The 21,914-nt window shown below is 55.2% G+C and overlaps 1 protein-coding gene across 1 annotated transcript in view; it reads right to left on the reverse strand.

Moving 5' to 3' along the window:
* ABTB2 (ankyrin repeat and BTB domain containing 2) overlaps positions 1-21,914 on the reverse strand; it is a 177,798-nt gene that overhangs the window by 14,610 nt on the left and 141,274 nt on the right. The window contains exons 4-7 of the mRNA XM_059139493.1: positions 5,495-5,647; positions 3,994-4,159; positions 1,145-1,234; positions 608-709 (exon numbers count right to left, since the gene is read on the reverse strand). Coding sequence (XP_058995476.1) covers positions 608-709; positions 1,145-1,234; positions 3,994-4,159; positions 5,495-5,647 — 511 coding nt within the window. The remainder of the gene's footprint in view (positions 1-607; positions 710-1,144; positions 1,235-3,993; positions 4,160-5,494; positions 5,648-21,914) is intronic.

Below are 21,914 nucleotides of genomic sequence, written 5' to 3' on the forward strand. Positions count from 1 at the left end.
GCAACCCCGTGCACCCCAGTGGCCCGAGGAGCAAAGGACTCTGGGAGTCGAGTGGCAGAGTGGCTGGTGGCCTATGTGGGGTGAGCCGCTGCTCGGCTCTCCTTCTGGGCTGGAGCCCCACTCTCACCCCAGCCACAGCTATCTGGGCCATCGTGGGCACAACAGGGCGTGGCCTGTCTGGCCAGGTGAGCTGTGCCGCTCTGAGTCCTCTCAGGAACTGGGAAATCCACAGACTAAGCCTTGAATGGGGATGGGCAGAACCAGAAGGACATCCGGAGATGGGGCCAGGGAGCAGAAAGGGCTACAGGTGGGGAAGACGATCGGAAGAGAGAAAAAGGAGCCCACGTGCCATTCCAGAAGCCCGCAGACTCCCGGACTGATATGGAGATGCCTGCCTGGACCTGGGCTTGTTCCCTAAAATTGCACACATATCCTTATCCTAAACCCTCTCCCTGAGCCAAACCGTGGGGGCAGGGGGGTCTGTCTTGCTGACTCGGAGAGAGGCCCAAAGCAGCACCTCTGCTCTCTCGGATTCCAGGCAGGGCTACTTTCGGGGCCTGGCCCCCCGGGCAGGCGAGGGCTCCCTGCACACGTGGTGGACACTCACCTGCACCACAGAGATATGCCCGTGAAGCACAGCGAACGTCAGCGAGGTCCAGTGCCGGCTGTCGGGGTGGATGGAGGGGTGTCTGGGAGAGTTGCTTGGAACCTGGAAAATACCACAAAGGAGCCATTTTTTTTCAGGTGGGCAAGTGCCATTCCCGGGCAGGTGACCCAGGCACCTGAGCAAGGGGGCGCATTGGCTGGGAGGGTGACTAGGAGCCCCTTTGAGTGCCTTCTGTTGCCCTAGTCATGTCTGCATGAAGCCCCCCGACCCCTGCCCTGCCGCAGACAAGACTTGGCAGGATGATAGGTGAGCGCCACCCTTCCTGGGTAGGGACACGGCAGGGACGAGGCTGTCCCGGAAACAGAACCGAGCCCATTCTGTCTGCTCTGCTCCCCGCTCTCGGATGGGAAGCCCAGGTGAGAGCAGAAGTGCCCTGAGCATCTGCGTTCCCGTTCCTCCCAGACACCGCCCCGGCGCAGCTGCTGGAGACTGTGGGTTGCTCCCTTGCTGGGCTGGGTGCCCCGCGGCGCTGCTCACCTGGATGTCCAGGTTGGCGCCCGCGTCAATCAGCATCTGGACCATCGCCTCGTCCCCGGCTGCGCAGGCGTACATCAGCGGCGTCAGGCCCTACGGGAATCAAAGATCAACCCTAAACCCTCCGGGAACAGACATGGTGTCACGTCATCCACGGGCCTCAGTCCCAGAAACCACAGTCCGGGCTCCTGCTGGACCCAGCTGCCCATCCTGAGCTCGCCCTCCTGCCCCTCCCGGGACCAAGGGACACACAGTCCATGAGGCGCGAGCAGGGGCCATTTCCACAAGTGTGGCGGGACCCCAGAGGGGTGGAGAGCAGGGGCACTGGAGCCAGACTTGGCCAGACGAGGCCCCCTCTGCCAAGGGGAGTTGTAAACTGTGTCCAGGTCACTTGTCTCTCCTTGTTTCTTCTTGAAAACGAGAACAACAGTATCCAGCTCATAGGCTTGTTGTAAAAAAGATGAGTGACTGTGTGTGAAGTGCTTTGTCCAGAGGAAGCCAACCTCAGGAGCTAAGAAATCACAAGAACGCAGTGAGCTGGTCATTGCCGCGGTGTCACCCGGCACTCTCCTCACCCACACCTGGCCCTGGGCACCTCGGTCACCCCATCAAGTGGTTTATGGCCAACATCTCCTTGAGTCACCATAACACCCCTATGAGGGAGGCTCTATTGTTATCCCCATTTTACAGACGAGGAGCAGAAAGAACCGAGGCCAGGTCACACGAGGAGGAGGAGGACCTCACACGGGACCCGGATCCGCCTGAGCCGTGAAGCCGCCCCTCGGAAGCAGCTCACGAGTGCGGCCGGGGGTCTCACTCTGCTCTCTTGTGCCACGGAGCCAGGACGAGCTTTTCCGAAAGCTGAGGCCCAGTCCCTCCCTGTGTTTCGAAGCACAGCTCGCCGGGCTGCCTCCTGGCTGGGAGCCTGTCTCCGGGGCCAGTCATAGCACAGGCGGCGGTGGAAAGTGTTATTCCACAGCTGGATCCTGGCGAGCGCGCGTCTGGAGCCTGCGATGTTATTTATTAGGTTATTTGTGTGTAGACAAGATCTCCTTACCTCATAAATCCTTGCCTAGTGCCGAGAGATAAAGAAATGGCCTGACATTAATCACGGGTGAGAGACTGTTTACCCACAGATCATCCCATAAACACCAAGGCTGAGGGCACAAACAGGATCGAGCATTCCGAGAAGAGCCCGGCGACAGGAGGGGGCTCTGGCTTGCTGTCAGCCCCCTCCGCACTTGCCTGACGCGGCATCTGCACGCGGTGCAGCATTCGCATCGGCTCCGAGTCCCGGGAGGGGAAACGACCTTTCTGTGGCAGCCCCATCCCCCTCCAGGTCCGCGGGGAGGGTAAAGCTAGCAGGGCCGACGGCCAGAGCTCATGGATAACCATAGCTGTCCTCGCATGGATGCAAGACCCAGAACAAATGCTCACTGAGTCTTTATTACGTGCCAGATGCAGAGGTGTCCCTGAACCTTACAGGGCTGGGGCTGCGGTCCCCCGTGGGTGGAGGCGAGGAAAGTGACCTTCATCATGGAGGTGAGGGGCAGCTTGTCCACGATGCCACGGTTATGATGGCCCCGGGCCTCACCCCGGCGCTCTAAGCAAGGAGCAGATCCCCCAGGATGAAAGCCCCCGCAAGGCCTGGGGAAACTGCTCTGACAGAGGTGCCCAGCCTGTGGCCTCCCTGCTGCCCTGCCTCGGACCCCCAGCCCAGCACATGGCCTGACCATCCCACCTCTGTGCTCCTGCTCCCAGTCACCTTCTCCCTGGAGCACTGCCCCACCGCTCTCTGCTTCAGCCCTGCCCTCCCACTCCCGGAGGCGCTGGGCCCCAGCCGTCCTGCCTGATGGTCACCTGTCCAGGTCCACCCTGGTCTCGTGGCTGAGCTGGCACGTTAGCACACCCCGTCCTGCACTGGCACCTCACGGGACAGCATTCCACCCAAGTCCTCTGCTGTCACGGAGCTTCCCCCCCGCGTCTGTGTGGCCTTCTAGACCACAGTGCCATCATCCCTGCAGTGAGGATGCACAAAGTGGCATCAGACAAACCAGCTGGACAGTCCATAGGGGCGAAGAGCTTGGAGTCAGACTGCTTCTGACCCCGGCTCTGCTCTGCCCTGGCTGTGTGACCTCACATAAAGCAACTTCTCCAGAGCTCAGTTGTCCTCATCTATAAAATGGGGATGATAATAGTACGACTTCCTCAGGCCACCGTCCAGACTGAATGAGTGCATCTGGGCAAAGCACTTTGAACGGTGCCTGGAACATAGCCGCACCCTACAAATGGCCCCCCTCATGGCCAACACAGTAAACAGCAAACAAGACCCCCGAGTTCTATCTCAAATTGTGAATCACTTCCAAAGCTTCCTCTTCTGGCTTCATTTTACTCTCTAACGCTTCCCACCACCACACTCGGTATGTTACGTTTGTATTTCTTAGCACGTGTTTCCCCGAGTAGAACGCTAACTCCATGGAGGCAGCAGGGTCTGTGGGCCTGGCGCGGAGCAGCCCACGAGGCGCCCAGGGCACATGCCCCAGTGACTAGTTCTCACAGCCAGTCCTCCGGGCTTCTGCCCAGCCCTGCACCATCCGGGCCAGCATCTGGCCTTCCAGCCAGGGGAAGCAGAAGCTCCTAGACAGGTTTCCCCGGCGGTGCTAGGAAAGTCTTCCAGCTGACGGCCCACCAGCCCCGGGGCAGGGTGCCAATTGGGAGGCTGCCCACTTCTCAGGAGCACCGAGCAGAGCAGCTCTCAGATTTGGAACAGAAGGACTGTGCCACCGCCACTCACCACGGTGAGTCCCCTCCTATGTCCCCCGCGCCTGGCTAGCAGAGCTCTCTGCACGCACCTGGTCGTCCATAGTGTTCACCCCGTCCGGGCCCAGGGCATCGATGGCCTGGTTGATGAGGTCCGTCCTGCCGCAATTGAGCATGCGGAAGCCCAGGTCCTGGTTGAACTTCTCCGTGGCCGCTCGGGCATCCAGCCTCCGGAAGGAGCTGAAACAGCACTCGGGTCTGCACAGACGGGACCCCAAGATGCGTGATCAGGATTGTCTGTGAATGCCCGGGGCAAGGGCTTCGCCTCTCAAGGAGGTGAAGCTGATGAGGGGCGGGAAGACAGGGAATTACATTTGATCGGCAGCGACTGGCCTTGTCATGCTCAGTGACATGAGGAGCACAGACTTCTGCTCTTCTGTAAGCATGTTAAAGAAGAGCTCTGAGCTTCTTGGAGCTGTCCACTGTCAGGAAACGAAGTCCCCTCAGAAAGAACCCACCAGGGACTCTGCCTGACCCAGAAGCAGCTCCAGCCTGGGCCACAGTGCTCGCCTGTATGCCTTTTGCAGGGCGAAGGCTGCCCTCGGAGTATAGGATGCCTACAGTAGGTTCCAGTCCTTGGCTTACATCTTCTCCTCAAGGCTTCCCGAGGAGACCCAGAATTACCAAACAGATGTTGGAGAAAGGCCCAGAACCCCATGACCATCCCACTACCATCCAGCCATCCTACCAACGAGAGTCACAGATTAAAAACTGTGTCTACGAGATGGCATGGAGGGGCTTCAATGGGGGGCTTCAGCCTGGAGCCTTAGCTGGGCCAAAGTGTGGAAAGTTTATGTCCCAGAATAACATTTGGGAATTTTCCATGGAGAGTGAGGAGGCTATAACTGGGGTCGGGGCAAAGGCTAAGAAAGAAAGAAAGAAAGAAAGAAAGAAAGAAAGAAAGAAAGAAGCATGTCTCTCATACGACAAGGATAACCAGCAGAACATTCTCCAGACTAACTTTTGGAGACCAGTCCAATATAAGACAGTCATGCTGGGAAGAAAGTTAAGAGTCTAGGCTTGGGGCCATGTAGACCTGGCTTCAAATTCAGACAATTTTCTAGCTGAGTATCTGTGTGTGAATTATTATTCCTCCCTGATCCTTGGTTTCTCCATTTGTAACACGTGCATTACAGCCCCGCTTTCTGTAAATTTGTCATAAGGACCAAGATGACACATGTACAAAGGAAGGGCTCAGCCCAGTGCCTACACCAAGGAGGAGCTCAGAAAAAGTAGTGTCAGAGATAGGAACAGAGGAGAGGACCCGCCTTTGCTGATTACTCCCTAAATATCCCACAGAGCCAGACGTGCGGGCTCTCCTGCCCATATCCAAATGCGTGTCTGCTCTGTCACCCACGGCTGCAGAAGATGCACCCAGAAAGCAGCCAAGGTCTGGAATGATCAGTCTAAGAGGCATGGCACCCACAGAGCAAGCCTTGGGAGGGTTCCCTCCCCAACTCCAGACAGAGGACTATGCAGGGGGCTGGGTGTGGAGCCCGGGCCCTCCAGCCTCACTCCTCCCCCGTTCCGTACTTGAGTTGCCGGGGCTCACAGTCCAGTCCGGGCAGCAGCAGTCGGGCGGCCTGCCGGATGTCACCACTGTCCACGGTGAGGCTGCGGCGGTGCTCTGCGTAGGTGATGGCCACACGCATCCACTCCATCAGGGGCGGCAGCAGCATGAAGGGCCTGTGAAGCAGGAGAGAGAGAGAGAGGGTCAGGCAGGTAGGGGGCGCCCTCCAGCACGCATGCTCTGAGCATAGCTACAGCGGCTGCTCACCCCTAAGCTTCAGGCAGTGAGGTGTGGGGGGCTTGCTCCTTGCCCACAGAGAGACCCCAATTTGTCCCCTTCCATAGACACTGTCATGGGTCAGGAGAAATTCCCATCATGGGCCACGAGCAGAACCTAAGGGCCTTAGGTGACCCATGAAAGGAATGGCTTGCCAGCCTGTCAAATGGGGGACTCCTGAATTCAGACAGGGGTCTCCCTCTGCAGGGGAGACTGCCTCCTGGGTAGTGGGGGGTGTGCAGAGGGAAGAGACTCACAGACGCTGGCTCCCACCCCAGCTTTGCTCCAAGCAGCTGTGCCCCATCACCACAGACCAACACAGCCTGAGCCTGCTCTCGGCATCTGTGAGATGGGCTGTCGTGAAGCTGTGTGTCCTGACGTATGGGGCATAGTTAACAGTCACCCCCCCCCCCTTCCTCAGCCTGCACCTGGGCTGAGGTGGGCCTTACGTCCCTTCCTGTGCCTCAGCGTGCCACTCCCTGTCCCAGGAGAGCATAACACTAAAAACTCAGGGCCACAGTGACATGGGTGGGGGAGGTGGAAGCAGGGAGAGATTTCTGCTGGGGAAGGCCTCTGAGTTGCCAACTCTAGGGAGCACCACTCACAAGGTTGTCCATGTGTCACTAGGGGGCGCCATTCACATGGCCTGTGACTAGTGCCCCCTAGCACTGAGCAATACAGCGGGCACAGCTGCTCAGGGCTAGCCCTCTCCCTGCCCAGCCCTCCCGTCCCCATCCTGCCGGATCTGGATTATTGCTGGGGAGGCAGGGTCCGCTCCCTGTCCAGAGGGGCTTTCTTCCTGTCCTCTATCCGTTCTGGCCAAGTCTCCCATGGCGAAGACCATCTTGGGAGACCACCTCACAGTCCAACCCATCTCAGGGCTGTGGGCGGCCCTGACAGCCAAATGACTCAATGGACAACCAGCCTGCTCTGCCCAGAACTTTCCTTGCCTGGTCACAAGGATGAGGCAGCCCTGGCACCCTGCCCCTTGTGGCTGTTCTCTTCAAGGACAGCCCGAGTCTGCCTCCAATTCCTGTGTGTGCTCCCCGCCCTCCTGATGCCTGCCACTCCTCCACACCCCACTCCCTGGGACGCCCTGGGCTCCGGGAGCACTAGGTGTCTGCTGTCACCCGCCATCTTGCCCCTAGACTCACAGAGAGGTGCTGTGACCAGGAAAAGGATCTCTATTCTCTTTCTTCAGCCACTAAGTCAGTCAACAGGAATCCACAAGAGACCCTCAGACCACTGGTCTCAGATTTCCAAACACTCAGGAAATCGTCAGAACTTTTAAGGGCTTTTCTCCTTGAGGGAAAAGACGCTTTTTATTTATTTTTAAGCAAAATAAGCAGATGTGATCTTGAAGGTGGTTCATTTGGAAGTTATTTTGATGTTCTGGGCCCATCGTTTCAGAAAACCTATCCGGGTCTGCGTGTACCACTTGGAGTGATGAATAGTCACGAGTGGGGGAAACCCAGCTGCTCTTGGCCTTCAAGAGACCTGAGGTCTAGTGCCCTGGACCTCACCCGACCCATCTCCAGTTCTGGATCCTTCAGCAGGACATACCAGACCACCACACACCCGTGGTTCTCAAGCTTCCCCTGCCCTTCATACCTCCTGTAGAGAATGAACCTACTCTCATCTCTGCCCATCCAGATCCTGTTTATTCTTCAAGGCTCAGTTCCAATACTTTCTCTTTCCAGAAGCCCTCCTGATCCTCTCTCCCTGAAGAAAATAATCTCTTTCCGTTTCAAGATCCCTTTGAACTTGCTCTTCCTGCAATAAACGTGTCTCATCTTCCTGAATAGACCCACTGTGCCTCAGGACAAGGACGATGGCCTGCTCATGTCTGTGTACTCCCAAGTATGCCCGGCACAGGGACTAAACAGAATAGGCCCCCAATAAACATTGGCCCAATGACTAAAAGTAAGGCTGAGCGTCAGGAACTTGTTATGGTGTATCTAAGCTTTCACCTCTGGACCAGCTCCTGGTTCTGCCCAGAAAAGAATGGCATATAATTTCCAAGGGCATAGTGCTGACTTGCTAAAGTGGGGAAGCCAGGAATCCATGGGGGGAGCGTATAGAATATAGGAAGTTCACGAGCCATTTGTGAATTCCTCCTGTTTATAGAACTTTGATTATAAATACCCATTTGAATTCTCCCCAAATAGTCTTGGATTTTCCAATTCTGACATTGCAATGCTAGAAGGCAAGCTCAGACACATATTTCTATATATATATCAGTCCTTCTGATCCAAGGGGAAGGCTTTATCTAAACCACCAGCATTGGGACTGAAGTGTAAATGAAAAGCTAGTTCATGGATTTGCCAGCCACTCTTCCCTGTTGTGGCCGACAGCCAAGACCAAGTGCCAAGTATGGACACTGAAGCTCTAAGCAGCATATCCCAGCTGCACTCGGGGAAATCCAAGAGGGAACTTGGGGAATCACCAAGTCTAATCAGATGCTGTCGTGATTCATCACGCTCTGGGCCTCTGAGAGTTCAGTACATGAAAAAATACGGCGTTGGTAACCTTGGTGGGCAAGTACTGGGGATTGGCTCGTTCAGCTTCCATTATCCCATCTTTGTTGGAGACATAAACCATTGAAAACTACATTTCCCAGACTCCTTTGAAGCTGGGGTTCTGGAGGCAAATCAGGTTTCGCCATTAAGATCCAGCTGCATGAGGCCTGGTGAACAGGTGTGAGGCCGAGCCCATGTTTGTGCCCCCTTTGCCAGTTTCATGAGACATGAGGTCTAGTTCTTCTTTTCTTACAGACCCTTCCAGTGTCCATTTTCCACCTGGCTGAGTGCTTCAGAGGCTGTGTGCTTCAGAAAGCAAAGACAAAGACTTCTTTCGGCTTTAGACCGGAATTGCATTTTTAGGGGCTATCTCAGAGGGAGCGGCCCTGGCGGGAGGAGTCTTGTAGCCTCCTGGGAGGCTGGGCCTTGAACCTGCTCCTTGAGCTCTTCCAATGATTCTGTTGGCATCTGACTCCCTGCATTAAATCGCTTCTTGCTTAAAAGACCTAGAGTGGCTTCTGTTTCCTGAATTGAACGCTGACTAGATATTCTCAACATACAGAAATCCTCCAGGGTTAAAAGGGTCCCTCTGCCTCTGGGGTAGTGGCTGGTGTCCTCCTGTCAGGGCCAGCCCCCACACTGACGTCTGAAGACCTTTCCCCCTGGCCTACCCAGTCCCCTGTGGTCCATGGGAAGATAAAATGACAAGCAATTCGTAGACTTTCTCAGTAACATCCTTCCCTTGGCCTGTGGGTTCCAGGCTACTACTTCCTTTCTGGTAATTTCATCTTGCCCACTGGACATGCTGAGAAGCTGGCCTGTATTCCTGGACATTCTGGAAAATCCCCATAAAAACTCCCATCTGGACCGGCTGTGGCTACATCCTACCCTCAGGGTGAGAGGGCCCCAGAGGGGCAAGGCTGGGAATATTGGCATCTGCATTGTCCCCAGGGTAGCCTGCTTTGTTCCCCTCCCAACGAAAAAGTCGGTTTCTCTCTTCTTGCCATTTCTCTAGGCTGAGGTTGGCCACAAGCCTTTTGCTTCCAGGGCAGGTGTCCGCTGTGCCAGAGGGGGAGGAGGCATAGCTGAAGGTACCCCCTTTGGTTGGCCCCTCTGTCGCCAAGACACCCCTTGCTGGGTCCAATATCTCTGAATAGAGGTTCTGGAGTGTTCTGGTCTCAGGATCCCCTTCATACTCTTACAAATTATTGAGGCTGCCAAAGAGATTTTGTTTAAGTGTGTTATTTTATGGCTATTATTGAATCAGAATCCAGACAGAAAATGTTAGGGGTGCCTGGGTGGCTCAGTCGGTTAACTGTGTGCCTTCAGCTCAGGTCATGGTCCCTGGGTCCTGGACAGAGACCTGAGTTGGGCTCAACCCTGCTCATCGGGGAGCCTCCTTCTTCTGCTTCTGCCACTTCCCTGGGTGCTCTCTCAAATAAATAAAATCTTAAAAAAAAAAAAAAAACCAACAAAACAAAAACCAAAATATTCGAACGTGAACGCGCCAGTTCGCATCTCCCAACAATATCCCAGTATCAGCTTTCGTTGATATCGTCATCACTTGTAACAGAGCCTCTGGAGAAGCTCCCCGGGACACTCGTGAGAAGAGGAGAGGAAGAAGGTAAATAGCTCTTTATTCTTATGAAAATAATTTTGACGCTGTAGATTCCTGAAAGTCTTCAGGACCCTAAGGGTCCCCAGAACACACTTTGAGAATCACCACCTCAAGACAAGGCTATACTTGGGCAGAGTGTGTGGCTCGGGTTCTGCCTCTGGCGGCACACGGCCCGACCAGTTCTAGAATACTCTATGACTTGCATGCGCCTTCTCAGTCCAGCAAACTGAGGCTCCTACCCCACTTCCCCGCAGCACCCTCACTGCAAGGAAGCCCAGGTTCCTGAAAGCTGGCGAAAGGGCGCTACAACTTGGGACAGATCATTAAACTCTTTGGGCCTGTTTTTCTCTTAAAGAGGCAACTTCTAGGTATTTCCATGGCGAGAACCTCTTTTGCTGGTATTCTGTTGACTCCACGTGACAATGGTCGTATGTGTACTCCGTGGTGATCTAGGCTGTGGGCTCAGGTGGGAGCCTTCTGGGTTGGGATCCAGCATCACTAGCAATAAATTCAACTGTGATCGTGTGCCTCCTCAGCCTCAGTCGTCCCATCAGCCAAATCGGTATAAATAACAGGACGACCTCACGAGAAGTATGTATGGAAGAGCTTAGCCCAGCATTTGGCACACGGCAAGTTCTCAATAAAAGTGAACTATTATTACTATGTTAGTGTCTGTTGATAGAGAAAACACATAGCAGCAAAATAGGCTACAGGAATCTGATCCTATCAAATGCCTCAACTCTAACTCTTCAAGTGGGGTCGACTCCCCGCTCCTGGGTCCTCTAGCAAGTATAAACACGTAAAGATTGCAAAAGCCTGCCAGCGAACTGCCCATCACCCACTCCATCTCAAGTCATAAGACAGACAAAACAGATGCAACCACTGTGAGGGGTGGGATCTGGAAGCCGTTTCTGGCAGTGCAGCCTCCCGGCCTTGGCAGTCTAGGATCGCACTAGGGGAAGGGACACAGCAAGGTACAGACTCACCGACACATGACGTGGGGCAGGGGCAGGGTGGGTGGGCACGGAATGCTGGTTAGGAACCTACGCCCCTGCCTGCCCCAATGCTGCTGAAACCATCACCCTCATGCACACCAGCACATCAGGTGGAGCCGCCTCTGTGACAAACCACGCCACTTAAAAAGGCCACCGACCGGCCGCACGTGTCTGTGTGCGAAAGACAGCGGCCACCACCACGAGGGACAGTCCGGGAGATGAGGCTTCCACGTGAAGAAGTGGGCATGGCCTGACTCTTTGCTAGGGGAGGGAATGGCAACCTCCTGGGGCCAAGTGCTTCGCCCAAGGTCACAGAACCAGTTCAGCAGCACCACAGAGACCAGCCCCACGTGCCACATGACTCAGTTTCTCCTTGTGTCTCTAAGTTAATCATATACTTGAACCTGAGCTTATTAAGCCAAGGGTCTCCTAAGGCCCTTTGACAGGACAGGCCTGCAAAAACCACTTTTTCCCCCTTAAAAAAAAAAAAAAAAAAGAACGAGAATAAGCTTCTTAAGGCCTTGGTTTTTAAGAGGTCCCTGCAGCCTGGGGGGGAAAAAAAAACCCGGCCCCACTCAGCAAGCATATGATTTATTGGGATTACAGCCCTATAAGCAGTGTCTTAACAACATGGAACAGGAAACGACTTTAATTTCCAGCTCAAAGCAGGCTCTGTTCTTCTCGAGGTGGGCAGCGGCCTCAGGGAGAGAGGCAGCTTGGCAGAGGGGCATAGGCTTGTAACTGGAGGCTGTGTGCCCTAAGCCTGAGGCACGGGAAGGCCTGTGCCCCAAGCCTGAGGCATGGGAAGGCCTGTGCCCCTGTCTCCCCCCCCCCCCCCCCCCGCAGGCCTGTCCCCTCTGTGCCCACCCACGAGGAGCCGGGTGTGAACTGCAGGCAGGCCCCGGACGTTTCTACCAGCTGGGCAGGGCCTAGAGACCTGGCCTAAGCTCAGCCTTGGGAAAACCGGCCTGTGTTTTCTTCCCCACCAGCCTTGGCAGGGAGCGCAAAGGGCTCTGGGCGTGAGCCTGGCTCTGGGGGCGAGGAGGGTTTGGGGAGGTCTGTGCCTCCTTTGGCTTGCTCCCTAATGAGATTGTCCCATTCCCCGGGAAGCTCAGCCCATCCCACCTGTGAGCATACTTAGTTCAGGAGAGGAACCTCACAGTGGCCAGCCAGACGGTCTCACACCCTCAGCCCTACATTCTCCCCCTGATTCTGCCCCGTCTTCGGATGGAGCCGCTGACAACAACAGGGGTTTTCTGGGGCCATCTTCCTGCTGCATCCCCCTTCTCCTAGCCCCTGCTCCCATGCCGCTCCCCCCATGCTGTCTGGGTAGGGGCCAGAGAGTGGCAACTTCAGGAACTAGCAAAGAGGTCCAGCTTTGCCCAGTCGAATGACGACTCTGCAGGCAAAGACTCCTCTGGGAAGGTCAAGGTCAGCTCTACCATGACGGCTCTGAGGGCTTTCCCATTGGTTGTCCAAGATTTCTGAGAGCCATGTGACCTAAAACACCAAGGTGAACCATCCATGCTGAAAAAACCCCACTGTGTCCCTCTGAAGTCAGATGCGGCTCCCAGCACAAAGGAAGCAATTCTAGTCCAGTTCACATCCTGGACTAATTAATTTTCGAGGATTGCTTGGTAAACCAGAATGGTTTGGCAGGGCTTGGAGTCGGAGCTGGGTAAGTACCTCCTCTGACCCCCAGGCCTGTCTTCTCCAGCAGCCACGGTGCCCCAGCACCTGGAGCTGACCCGTGGCAGGGTCTCCACGTGTGGTCAGAGGACTGCCGTCAGACAGAGCTCAGGGCTTGCTGTGGGGGAAATACTCTTTTCTTATTAAAACTCATCTGTTAGAGATTAGAGACCTAAAAAAAACCTCTGTTTGTCCAGATATATAGCTGGATACAAATTTAGACTATAATCAAGTCATCATTAGCTGTCAGCCATTTCTCTGCCTCTTTCTAGGGACTGCCAGTCAGGATGCCCGGGAGCCTACGAGTGGGCAGTGGAATGGGAGGTCAATCAGGTGACAACGGTGGCATCCTGGCTTGGCTCCCAAGGCATGGGGGGAATAACAGAGAAACACTAACAACTAAGATTTCTATAGCATGCAAAGCACCGGGCACTGTTTTAAGCCCCTCACACCTATTGACTCACTTAACACTCATAGAAATGTTACGAAACAGCTACTAGAATTATCCCCATTTCACACATGGGGAAACTGAAGGCCAGCGAGGTGGACCACCTTGCCCCAGAACACGCACTTTGGTAGGTGGCAGAGCTGGGATGAGGTCCCGGGCTATAGATACCAGCCCCTGGGCTCCCACACAGAGCATTCCGGTGTCGCTCAGCTTAGGAGATCGGCTGTGGTCGTCCATGTTCTGGACCCTTCCCCGACTCCCTCATCTTAGCGATGGGGAGTTTTAGGCACAAAAGCCATAGCTTTTGTCACCCAAACTGGCCCACTTCCAAGAGGAAAGTGGCGTGCTATTGCCAGTCACACTGGAGAGCAAACTCTCTCAGATAACCCAAAATATCTGGCCACCCTAGCTCCTGGGTGAGCTGCCGCCTGCCACCACCTCCTGCCCAACCTGAAACAGCTCTCCACTCTGCCCCCCAGCCCTGCGTAGCTCACCCTGTCTGTCATCGTCTTCGGTTCACCTGAGTGTTAGCTTAGCTGCTTTCTCTTCTGACTACAATCCCCCCAAAGGCGGCACCTTTTGCTCACTGGTGTTCCCTTAGGTCCGCCAGTGTAGTAGCTCAGTCTCCAAATCTGTAACTGTGTGGCATGTTTCTCCCTCCTGGCAGCAAAGCCCTCCAGCTGCAACCGTGTTTTCAGGGCTCTGCTCTCCTTCCAGAACTCTCTGTGGGGCTCTGTGTGCTATGAACAAGGGCATCAGGCCTAACTCTACAGGCAAATGAGCTTGGAAAATGGGGACCAACTTCATCTTTCATTCTTGGAGGCTTGAGTTGGCTTGGGTATTGGAAAATGGCTGCCTTCAGTGAAGAAAATACTTCCCAGATAAAAAGACAACCGGGGTGCCTGGGTGGCTCAGTCATCAAGCATCTGCCTTCAGCTCAGGTCAAGATCCCAGGTCCAGATATCGAGGCCCACGATGGGCTCCCTGCTCAGCAGGAAGCCTGCTTCTCCCCCTCTCTCTACCTCCTCTCCCTGCTGTGCTTGCTTTCTCTCTAAAATAAATAAATAAAATCTTAAAAAAAAAAAAAAAAAAAAAAGACAACCATTTCACAGGAGAGTTTTCGACCCCAGAGCAGTGTCCTGGGGCGGGGCTCCATGGCCAGGGCGCCTTTTGGGGGTTTCAGGGTGGGGGGTGGGGGGTGGCCTGGGGCCCAGGGAGGACACTGGGGGAGGCTTCTCGGGGAGGGAAGCAGGAGATGTGCTTCTGCATGTGTCAGCGTGTCGCTGTGCCCCGGAGGAGGGGACAGAGCCATCGGTCTTCCCTAACTGGCTCTGTGTCCAGGGTGGTATCTCAGTGGGCGAGCCTGCACACCGGCCACCAGCTCATTGCCCTCTGTGGCCTCGCAGGGAGGTCTCTGCCGGCTTCAGGGAGCCTGGAGCTTTGGGGCCTGGGACTCTGGTGGGCGGTGGCTGCTGCCCAGGCCCCTGGCGGGGAGCGTGTGAAAGCAGGCCTCTCTCCACGATCCTGGAGTGTGGCTGCCTTGGCCGGACCGCCACACCTCACCTGCGAGAGACCCACCTTCTCCACCTCTGCTCTGTGTCTGGGACGGCTGATAAGAGACCACAGACTCTTTCACCGAATGGAAGCCAGACCCCACATGGGCCTCCAACCTGTTCACACCCACAGCTGGGGACCCTGCCACCTGCCATTGGGCCAGCCTTTGGAGGACACTGTGGCTTAGCTCTTCTGCGTCCTTATCCCTCAGACACCCAGGGCACGGAGGGGGAAAGGGCTTTCAGGTAGGGTCTCTGGACGGATTCAGCTGAGTATAATCATACAAAAGTTGCCTCCCCCTCCTCCACAGTCTAAGGCAAAAAAAAAAAGATGACCCATTCACATGGTCAGGTAGAGTTTCTAGAAACTTCTAAGAGGAAGTAGGGAGCTGGTTCTTGAGGCCAGGGGGTTAATTCCCGAGTGGCAACGAGGGGCTCTGACCCACGTAGTAAACAGCGGTGCACCCGAGGACTAGGAAAAGATGGTGCTGGCTCCCAGGACTGACCTTGTTTTCTGCACCCACATCCCAACTGCAACTTGGAAAAAGACGCTGGCACTGGCTTCTGGGCAGTAAACCGCAAGGCTATGATTTGTTGAGGACCTACTATGTGCAGAGCAGGCAGAGGAGACTCTGCTCACATGACTCTATTTCTTTTCTTTTTTTTTTAAGATTTTAAAATTTATTTATTTGACAGATAGATCACAAGTAGGCAGAGAGGCAGGCAGAGAGAGGAAGGGAAGCAGGCTCCCCGTTGAGCAGAGAGCCCAATGCGGGGCTCGATCCCAGGACCCTGGGATCATGACCTGAGGTGAAGGCAGAAGCCTTAACCCACTGAGCCATCCAGGCGCCCCACATGACTCTATTTCTAATATAGCCACCCGGCAGGGGAGGTACAATGATCAGTGTGCATTTTACAAATGTGGAGATGGAGACTGAGGCTTTGAGGGGTTGGGACACAGATCCAAGGTCACATAGCTAGCCACAGGCAATCTGTAAGCTTTAAAAGGTAAAACAAACAAACAAACAAAGATTCTGGGGTCCTTTGCAACACCAAATTACCGCACACAAAATGTTCTGAGCCCAGCAGCTGGCTGACCCCGGGAAAAGCAGGCAGGGCAGACAAAAGGCGGGCCCCCATGGCTCACCTAGGCCCCCCAAACTCCAGCTTCTGCACCTGTGGCCTCATCAGCCCTGAAGTCAGCAGGGAACAGGAGGCTGGTTTGGGCCCTGGAGCCTCAGGGATATTCTCTAGACTTCTGAAGACACTGCTCCCCTCCCCAAATGTCCAATACAACAGCAGCCAAGTGGGGGCAAGTGCCAGGTGGCTGTCCTGTCTCAGGTGGTTGGTCCTGTGGGAGGAGGGGCTCTGTAAGAGCTGTGTGGCAGGCATATAGGAGTGGGCCAGAGAGCAGCCCGGCCTTCCAGCAGACATCATCTGAGATGCTCTCCTGTCCCCTCAGTGCCTGGGACATCAGCAGCTCAGCCCTGGAAGCCACATTTAAGAAAACAAAGTCTGTTCCCTGCAGAGCAGGGACTTCCAGCATACCAAGGCTCTCTGGGATCCTGGCAATATTGTAGACAAAGGGGACTGTGGCTGCAGTGTTACAAAAACACTGCCAGTGAAGGAAGCCCCCAGGCCCGGGTGCCCAGCCTTTTTTCTGCAAGGACCTGTGGCCTCAACAATGGGGCAGGAAGTGAGATGCAACAGGCAGCCCCTGGGGGCTAGGATCCTGCCGAGTCTCCATCCCCCATTATCTGGCACTACCACTTCCTTTGTCTGCCCCCAATCCCTGGCTCATTCCTTGTCAGATGCTGGACAGACGCCCACAGTCAGGCTGGCTATCCTGAGCCAGCGAACTCCCGTCTGCCGAGGAAGAGGCCCCAAGTGGCAGAGAGCGGGCCACCTACGTCACGCTGCATAGAGGCAGTGTCCCCTAGAGACCCGGCTCTCGGGATCCTGCCTCTTCTCTCCTGGGAGGCGGGAGGGGCACGACAGCCCCGATGATGCTGCTATTGTAATCAGGCCTCCCTGCCTGACCCCGATCTGCCTCTTCCTAGCTGTGACCTTGGCTGGCTCTCTGACCCTCTCCAGGCCTCGGTCTGCTCCTCTGTAAATGGGAACAGTAACAGCCTTCTCTGGGAGCTCTCCTGAAAAATCTATCAGAGGGTGCTACATGTTAAGTGCTTTACAGACTGTGAAGCTTCGACTACATGTTCCTAGCCCGAGTGAGATACATCAGATCATCTCACTCCCCAGCTGAGACCTGGTAACCGCAGCTCATCACGTGGGGGCACTGGACCCAACCAGCAAGCAAGGGGCCAGGGTACCCCAGTAACGCTGGAGAGGGTCTGACGCTAAGCCTGCTTGGTCATTGAACCAATGGGTGGATAAAATCTAGTTTTGATTTTTTTTTTAAGATTTTATTTATTTGACAGAGGGAGAGGGAAAGACCACAAGTAGTCAGAGAGGCAGGCAGAGAGAGTGGGGGAAGCGGGATCCCCGCTGAATAGAGAGCCAGACGTGGGGCTCAATCCCAGGACCCTGAGACTGTGACCTGAGCTGCAGGCAGAGGCTTAACCCACTGAGCCACCCAGGCGCTCTTATAAAGTTATTTTCAATCCTTGGGTGGTAGGTTTTGGTAAATCTAAAGTTTGTACACATCTCTGTGCAAAGCTGTCCTCACTTAGCCTTTGTGACATCTGGTCTACCTCATCTTCTCTCTGAGTCGCCTGGGTCCCCGGATTCTACCTGGCTGACTTGAAGGAATTAAGGGCAGGGACTGAGGGTGTGCATATGAGAGAGGAAACATGCTTTTTTAAAAAAGATTTATCTAGTTTAGAGAGAGGGGGAGGGGAAGAGGGAGAATGTCCAGCAGATGCCCCACTGGGTGTGGAGCTCGATGCAGGAGGACTCGATCTCATGACCCCGAGATCATGGCCTGAGCCAAACTAAGAGTCGGCTGCCTAACTGAGTGAGCCACCCAGGGACCCTGAGAAAATATGCTTTCTGAGTGATTTTTTAAAATTCCCCATTGTTTCTGGGTTATTTATGCATTCAACGTGGTTTGGTTGTTTAAGCCTTCCCTAAGGTTGACGGAAACAGTAATTACACAGATAACGGGCTAGCGCGTCTGAAGAGCTGACTCTGTGCCTTTAAATGTGTGACCTCCCGTGACTGCCACAAGAGCCTCTGGAAGGAGATCCAGCCGTTTTCCAGTGAAAGCTGAGAAGCGGAGGCCAGAGCAATGAAACAAGCTGCCCCAAGTCACCCGGCTCAGAACCGGCAGAGCAGAGACCCCATGCCACAGTCTTTCTGACACGAGTCCAACCTGCAGGCTCTACATCCTGCTTCGTTAACTGAACAGACTCGTTAATGGCCTACTGTGCGCCAGGGACTGTTGTCTGTGCTGGGCATGCAGTCAGAACAAAGCCCATCCACAGTCTATGGAGCTCACATTCTGGAGGGCGGGGAGCAGGGGGTGGACGAGTAAGCAGACAGATACGCAGCAGCCAGGCGTCCCCAGGCCCGGGAAGGTGCTCTGGAGGAAAGCAGCAGCGGATAAAATGATGGGGAAGGACCAGGCACGGCAGGCTGTAAACAAGCCCCTTCAAGAGGTTACGGGAGGCTCCAGTCTTGGGGACGTGGGGGAAACAAGTACTAATTCACCCAATCACTCTCCTGATTTCTTGGACTTCCACTTCGGGTAAGCAGATGGGAATTTAATGCACAGAAAGGGGGAGAGGAAAAGAGAGAAAAGAGCTTGATGTTGCAAATCTTCTTGAAATGGTATTTAAGGGAACCCTAAGTCAGTAGCATCAAGCCCCCACTGCCATCATCTCTATTATTTGATAAGAAAACACTTTCGCAAGCTGCGCAAAAGATTAACGAGCCTGCTTCTTCACACTGAGCGCACAGCCTATCCGTGGTGCTTCCTATTTATGTAAACTGCTCGGCAGAGGGGAGACGTTCCCCCTTCTGCATCTGGAATGGAACAAAGAGGCGCCTCTCCTCGCTTTATACCTCTCCTGTACTGGCAGTATTCCCCCAGGACTTGGGGGGTGCCCCTCGGAGGCAGAATCCAGAAGCAGAGGGGCTCTACTTTACACATGGGTAAACTGAGGCTCAGACAGGAAGCTGGACTTTCTCAGATCCCAGAGCCAGAGGGGCAGCGGGGCAGGAGCTGGACTTGACCCGCAGACGCCTCTGAGGACGTGCCTCTCCCCGGGAGAGCTGCTCCAGCCCCACCTCGATGGAATTGCCTAGATCCGCCGTCACTGAGAACTTAAGAAAGCAAACACCAAATTCTCCACCGAATTCTTGTGATTTTAAAACATAGATCCAGCTGTGTCATGAAATGCACACTTTGAAACAACAAAGTCCTTCTGTGACTTCTGCTGCCCCTTGCCCCTTGGCCTGTCCCCATCTTCCTACAGCTGTCCTTGGACACCCAGTTAAAACCCCGGGGCTGCTCTGCATTCCCTGACCCCGCCAGGCTCCTTGAGGTCCCCCTGAATATACAGTGAGGATGACAGAGGCTTCCGGGGGCCAGGAGCGGCTCTAAGCACTCTCGGTATATTAACTCGAAGCCTGTGATAACCCTGTTGAGAAGAGACCATGGCACAGAAGCTAAGTGACATGCCCGAAGCCCCCCGTTCATCAGCGGCAGAGCTGGGTCCCAACCCAGGCAGGCTGCGCAGCCTGAGGGCCGTCCTACACGGGGTCGGGCAGCGGGCTGCCTCTTCCACTGTCTGCTGGGCTTTGCTCATTCTTTGTCTCCTGTCTTGTGCCAGCCTCCCACGTGACGCTGGAGATTCGGTCACGGAAGGCACCCTTCCAGATTCTCTCATATCCCTTCCCTGCTGATGGACAGGGAGAACCGTGGGTTAATAAGCCAAGTGCCGAAGACGGTGTCTGCCACTTCGTGTGCGCTCTCTGAATGCTGGCTCTCGGCTCTGGGCAGCGTTTGCGAGGAGTCCTGTCACTAGTTGCATTAGTAGCAGGAGTAGTTAGGTTAGTAATACCAGTACTAGCAATAGCAGTAATGTATTAGTAGTGTGACTAACAGAGACCACTTGAGAACAGCATTTTAAGAAATGCCATTCGAGGTCAAGGAAGACAGCTGACTCTGGGTGTCAAACACGTGTCTTCTCAACACGTTTCTGACTGTTACAATAATGAGGAAGGCGGCAGCTGCCATTTAATACATACTTTTTTTAATACGTATTTTTAATGAGCCAGCCACTAAGCTTAGTGTCTCAACAAATTATCTTGTTTACTGCTCGTGGCCATCGTACCTTTGCCATCTCCCCAGCGAGGAAACCGAGGCCCAGCACGATAAGCTGGCCGGCTGTACTGCTGGAAGGCAGCAGAGAGAACACGTCCCAGGGGACCCGAGAGGCTCCTGGAATCTATCGCCTCTTGGGTGGGGTCTGAAACCCCAGGGGTGGACTTTTAGGGGACTAAGGGCACCTGTGGTGGGTGGTGCCTTGGCTGGCTCCATCGCTTCCAAATTCTGCGCACATATTTGCTGGAAACTTCCTTGACTAGCTTGACACATGGAATGGAGCAGCCAAGAGCTGGGCCAGACACATGCCATCTTCCACCAGGATCCTACCGGAACGAGGGTTTCGTCCTTGAAGCAGACCCTAGAGCCTCAGTAGACCTAGCATTCTGGGAACTGTGTCCTCAGATGACTATCAAACCAGCACTTTGGGGCCCCTGGTGCTGTCTTGGGGGGCAGAACCACAGACCAGACTGCTCTAGGCCCGGGCGTTGGCGTACATCTTGGTAGGAAGGCCACTCTTCCTAGCATCAAGGCAAGCAGAGTCGGCAGGGCTGCCCTGTGCCTTCTGCTCCCCTTGCTCTCAGAGGGGTCCGGGTGCTGAGTGCAGAAGGCTGGGCTGAGGGCAAAGAAGAGCCAGCCAATCCCGGGAAGCCCCATGCCAGAGGACAGGGCGAGGACCTACCAGGCCACAACTGAGCCCTCTCCTTATCACAGTCCCGGCTCCTCCGCAGCTTCGTCCCGCCACCCGATTCCTTGTTGTCTACCACGCCGCTCCTGTCTGTCTCCACTAGGGACCACACTCTCCCCTGCCTTGCAGTCTCCGCATGCTGCGCCCTCTGCCCAGCACAAGTGATCACGTTAATGATCATAGTTGCTCCTATCTGGCATTTACTGTGTTCCAGGTACTGTTCTAGAATGTTAGGAATGTGAACTCATTTAGACCTTGCACCTTACAAGGGACTGTGAGGACTGCGTGTTGGTGGTCTGCAGAACCGAGCTTTGGAGGAACCTGCCCGCAAGGGCTCTACAGTCACTAAGCGGGAAGTCCGATCAGAAAGGCATGTGTTTGAAGAGCAGGGCCCTCCTCAGACAGGGCTCTGGCAGGCTGGACATCATGACACCAGATACTTCAGGCTCGGTCTCCCATCAGACTCTGGCTCGGCTCCCATGTTCCTCCTGGCTAAGCATCCTGGGCAGCAGCAGCCCCCAAGCCTTCGGAGTGTGCTTCCCTCCCCCAAGGGGTGCCAGGCAGGGCCGGGGAGAGGGAAGAGGCCAGGCTCCAGCAAACACGCCGGTCCATGGACAAGGGGCCTGCTGTCGTTCCTAGATTCCCAGCGAGTCCTCAAAGGCCTGGCATCCCTGCTGCTGCCACCGTCAGATCACATACACCGGGAAATGCCACCTGCTGAGACCGGGCCCTCCAGCACCCGAGGTTTTGAAGCAGAAAATTGGTTTACCTTCCGTGTTATCTCAGCCCCCTCTGCCTCTCGAACTATCTGTCTCCTTTCCAGCAATCTGCTGGCAAGCTGGCAGACCTCCCGCCACTCCTGTATGTCCGTGCCACCTTCCTTCCTGCTTCCCAGACGCCTCGTCCCCACGAGGATGATGGCCAAGGAGGCATCTCCACCCAGGACGCTCTTGCAGCGAGCTCGTCCCTCTGCCTCCAGGCACGACTAGCAAGGACCGCACTTAGCCAGATGGCTGTCCATTTTCCTCCAGACCTCGGGGGAAGGAGGCTCCCCCATCTCCATGGGCAACCCTGGATCTCTGACAGCAAGTTCTTTCACTTCTCAAGTGTGGGCTCAGGCGATGACATGCCCTGCAGGGCGGCAGCTGTGACCGCTCCTGTGTGTCAGACCCTGCCTCGTGTCTCACCAGCGCTGCGAGGCGGAGCTGCTAGCAGGAGAGGGGCCCCGGAAGGGTGCGGGGAGTCCCCGCAAGGGTGCAGGGAGTCCCCGCCTGTGAGGCTCTGCTGGGTGGCAAGGGACGGGTGCTGGGAACAGACAGGCAGGTAGGGCGCCAGGATGGCCCCGGGAGACCCACTCAGGTGCCTTGAGA

The sequence above is a fragment of the Mustela lutreola genome, chromosome 1 (assembly GCF_030435805.1).
Source record: "Mustela lutreola isolate mMusLut2 chromosome 1, mMusLut2.pri, whole genome shotgun sequence".
In the NCBI taxonomy this organism is placed as follows: Eukaryota; Metazoa; Chordata; class Mammalia; order Carnivora; family Mustelidae; genus Mustela; species Mustela lutreola.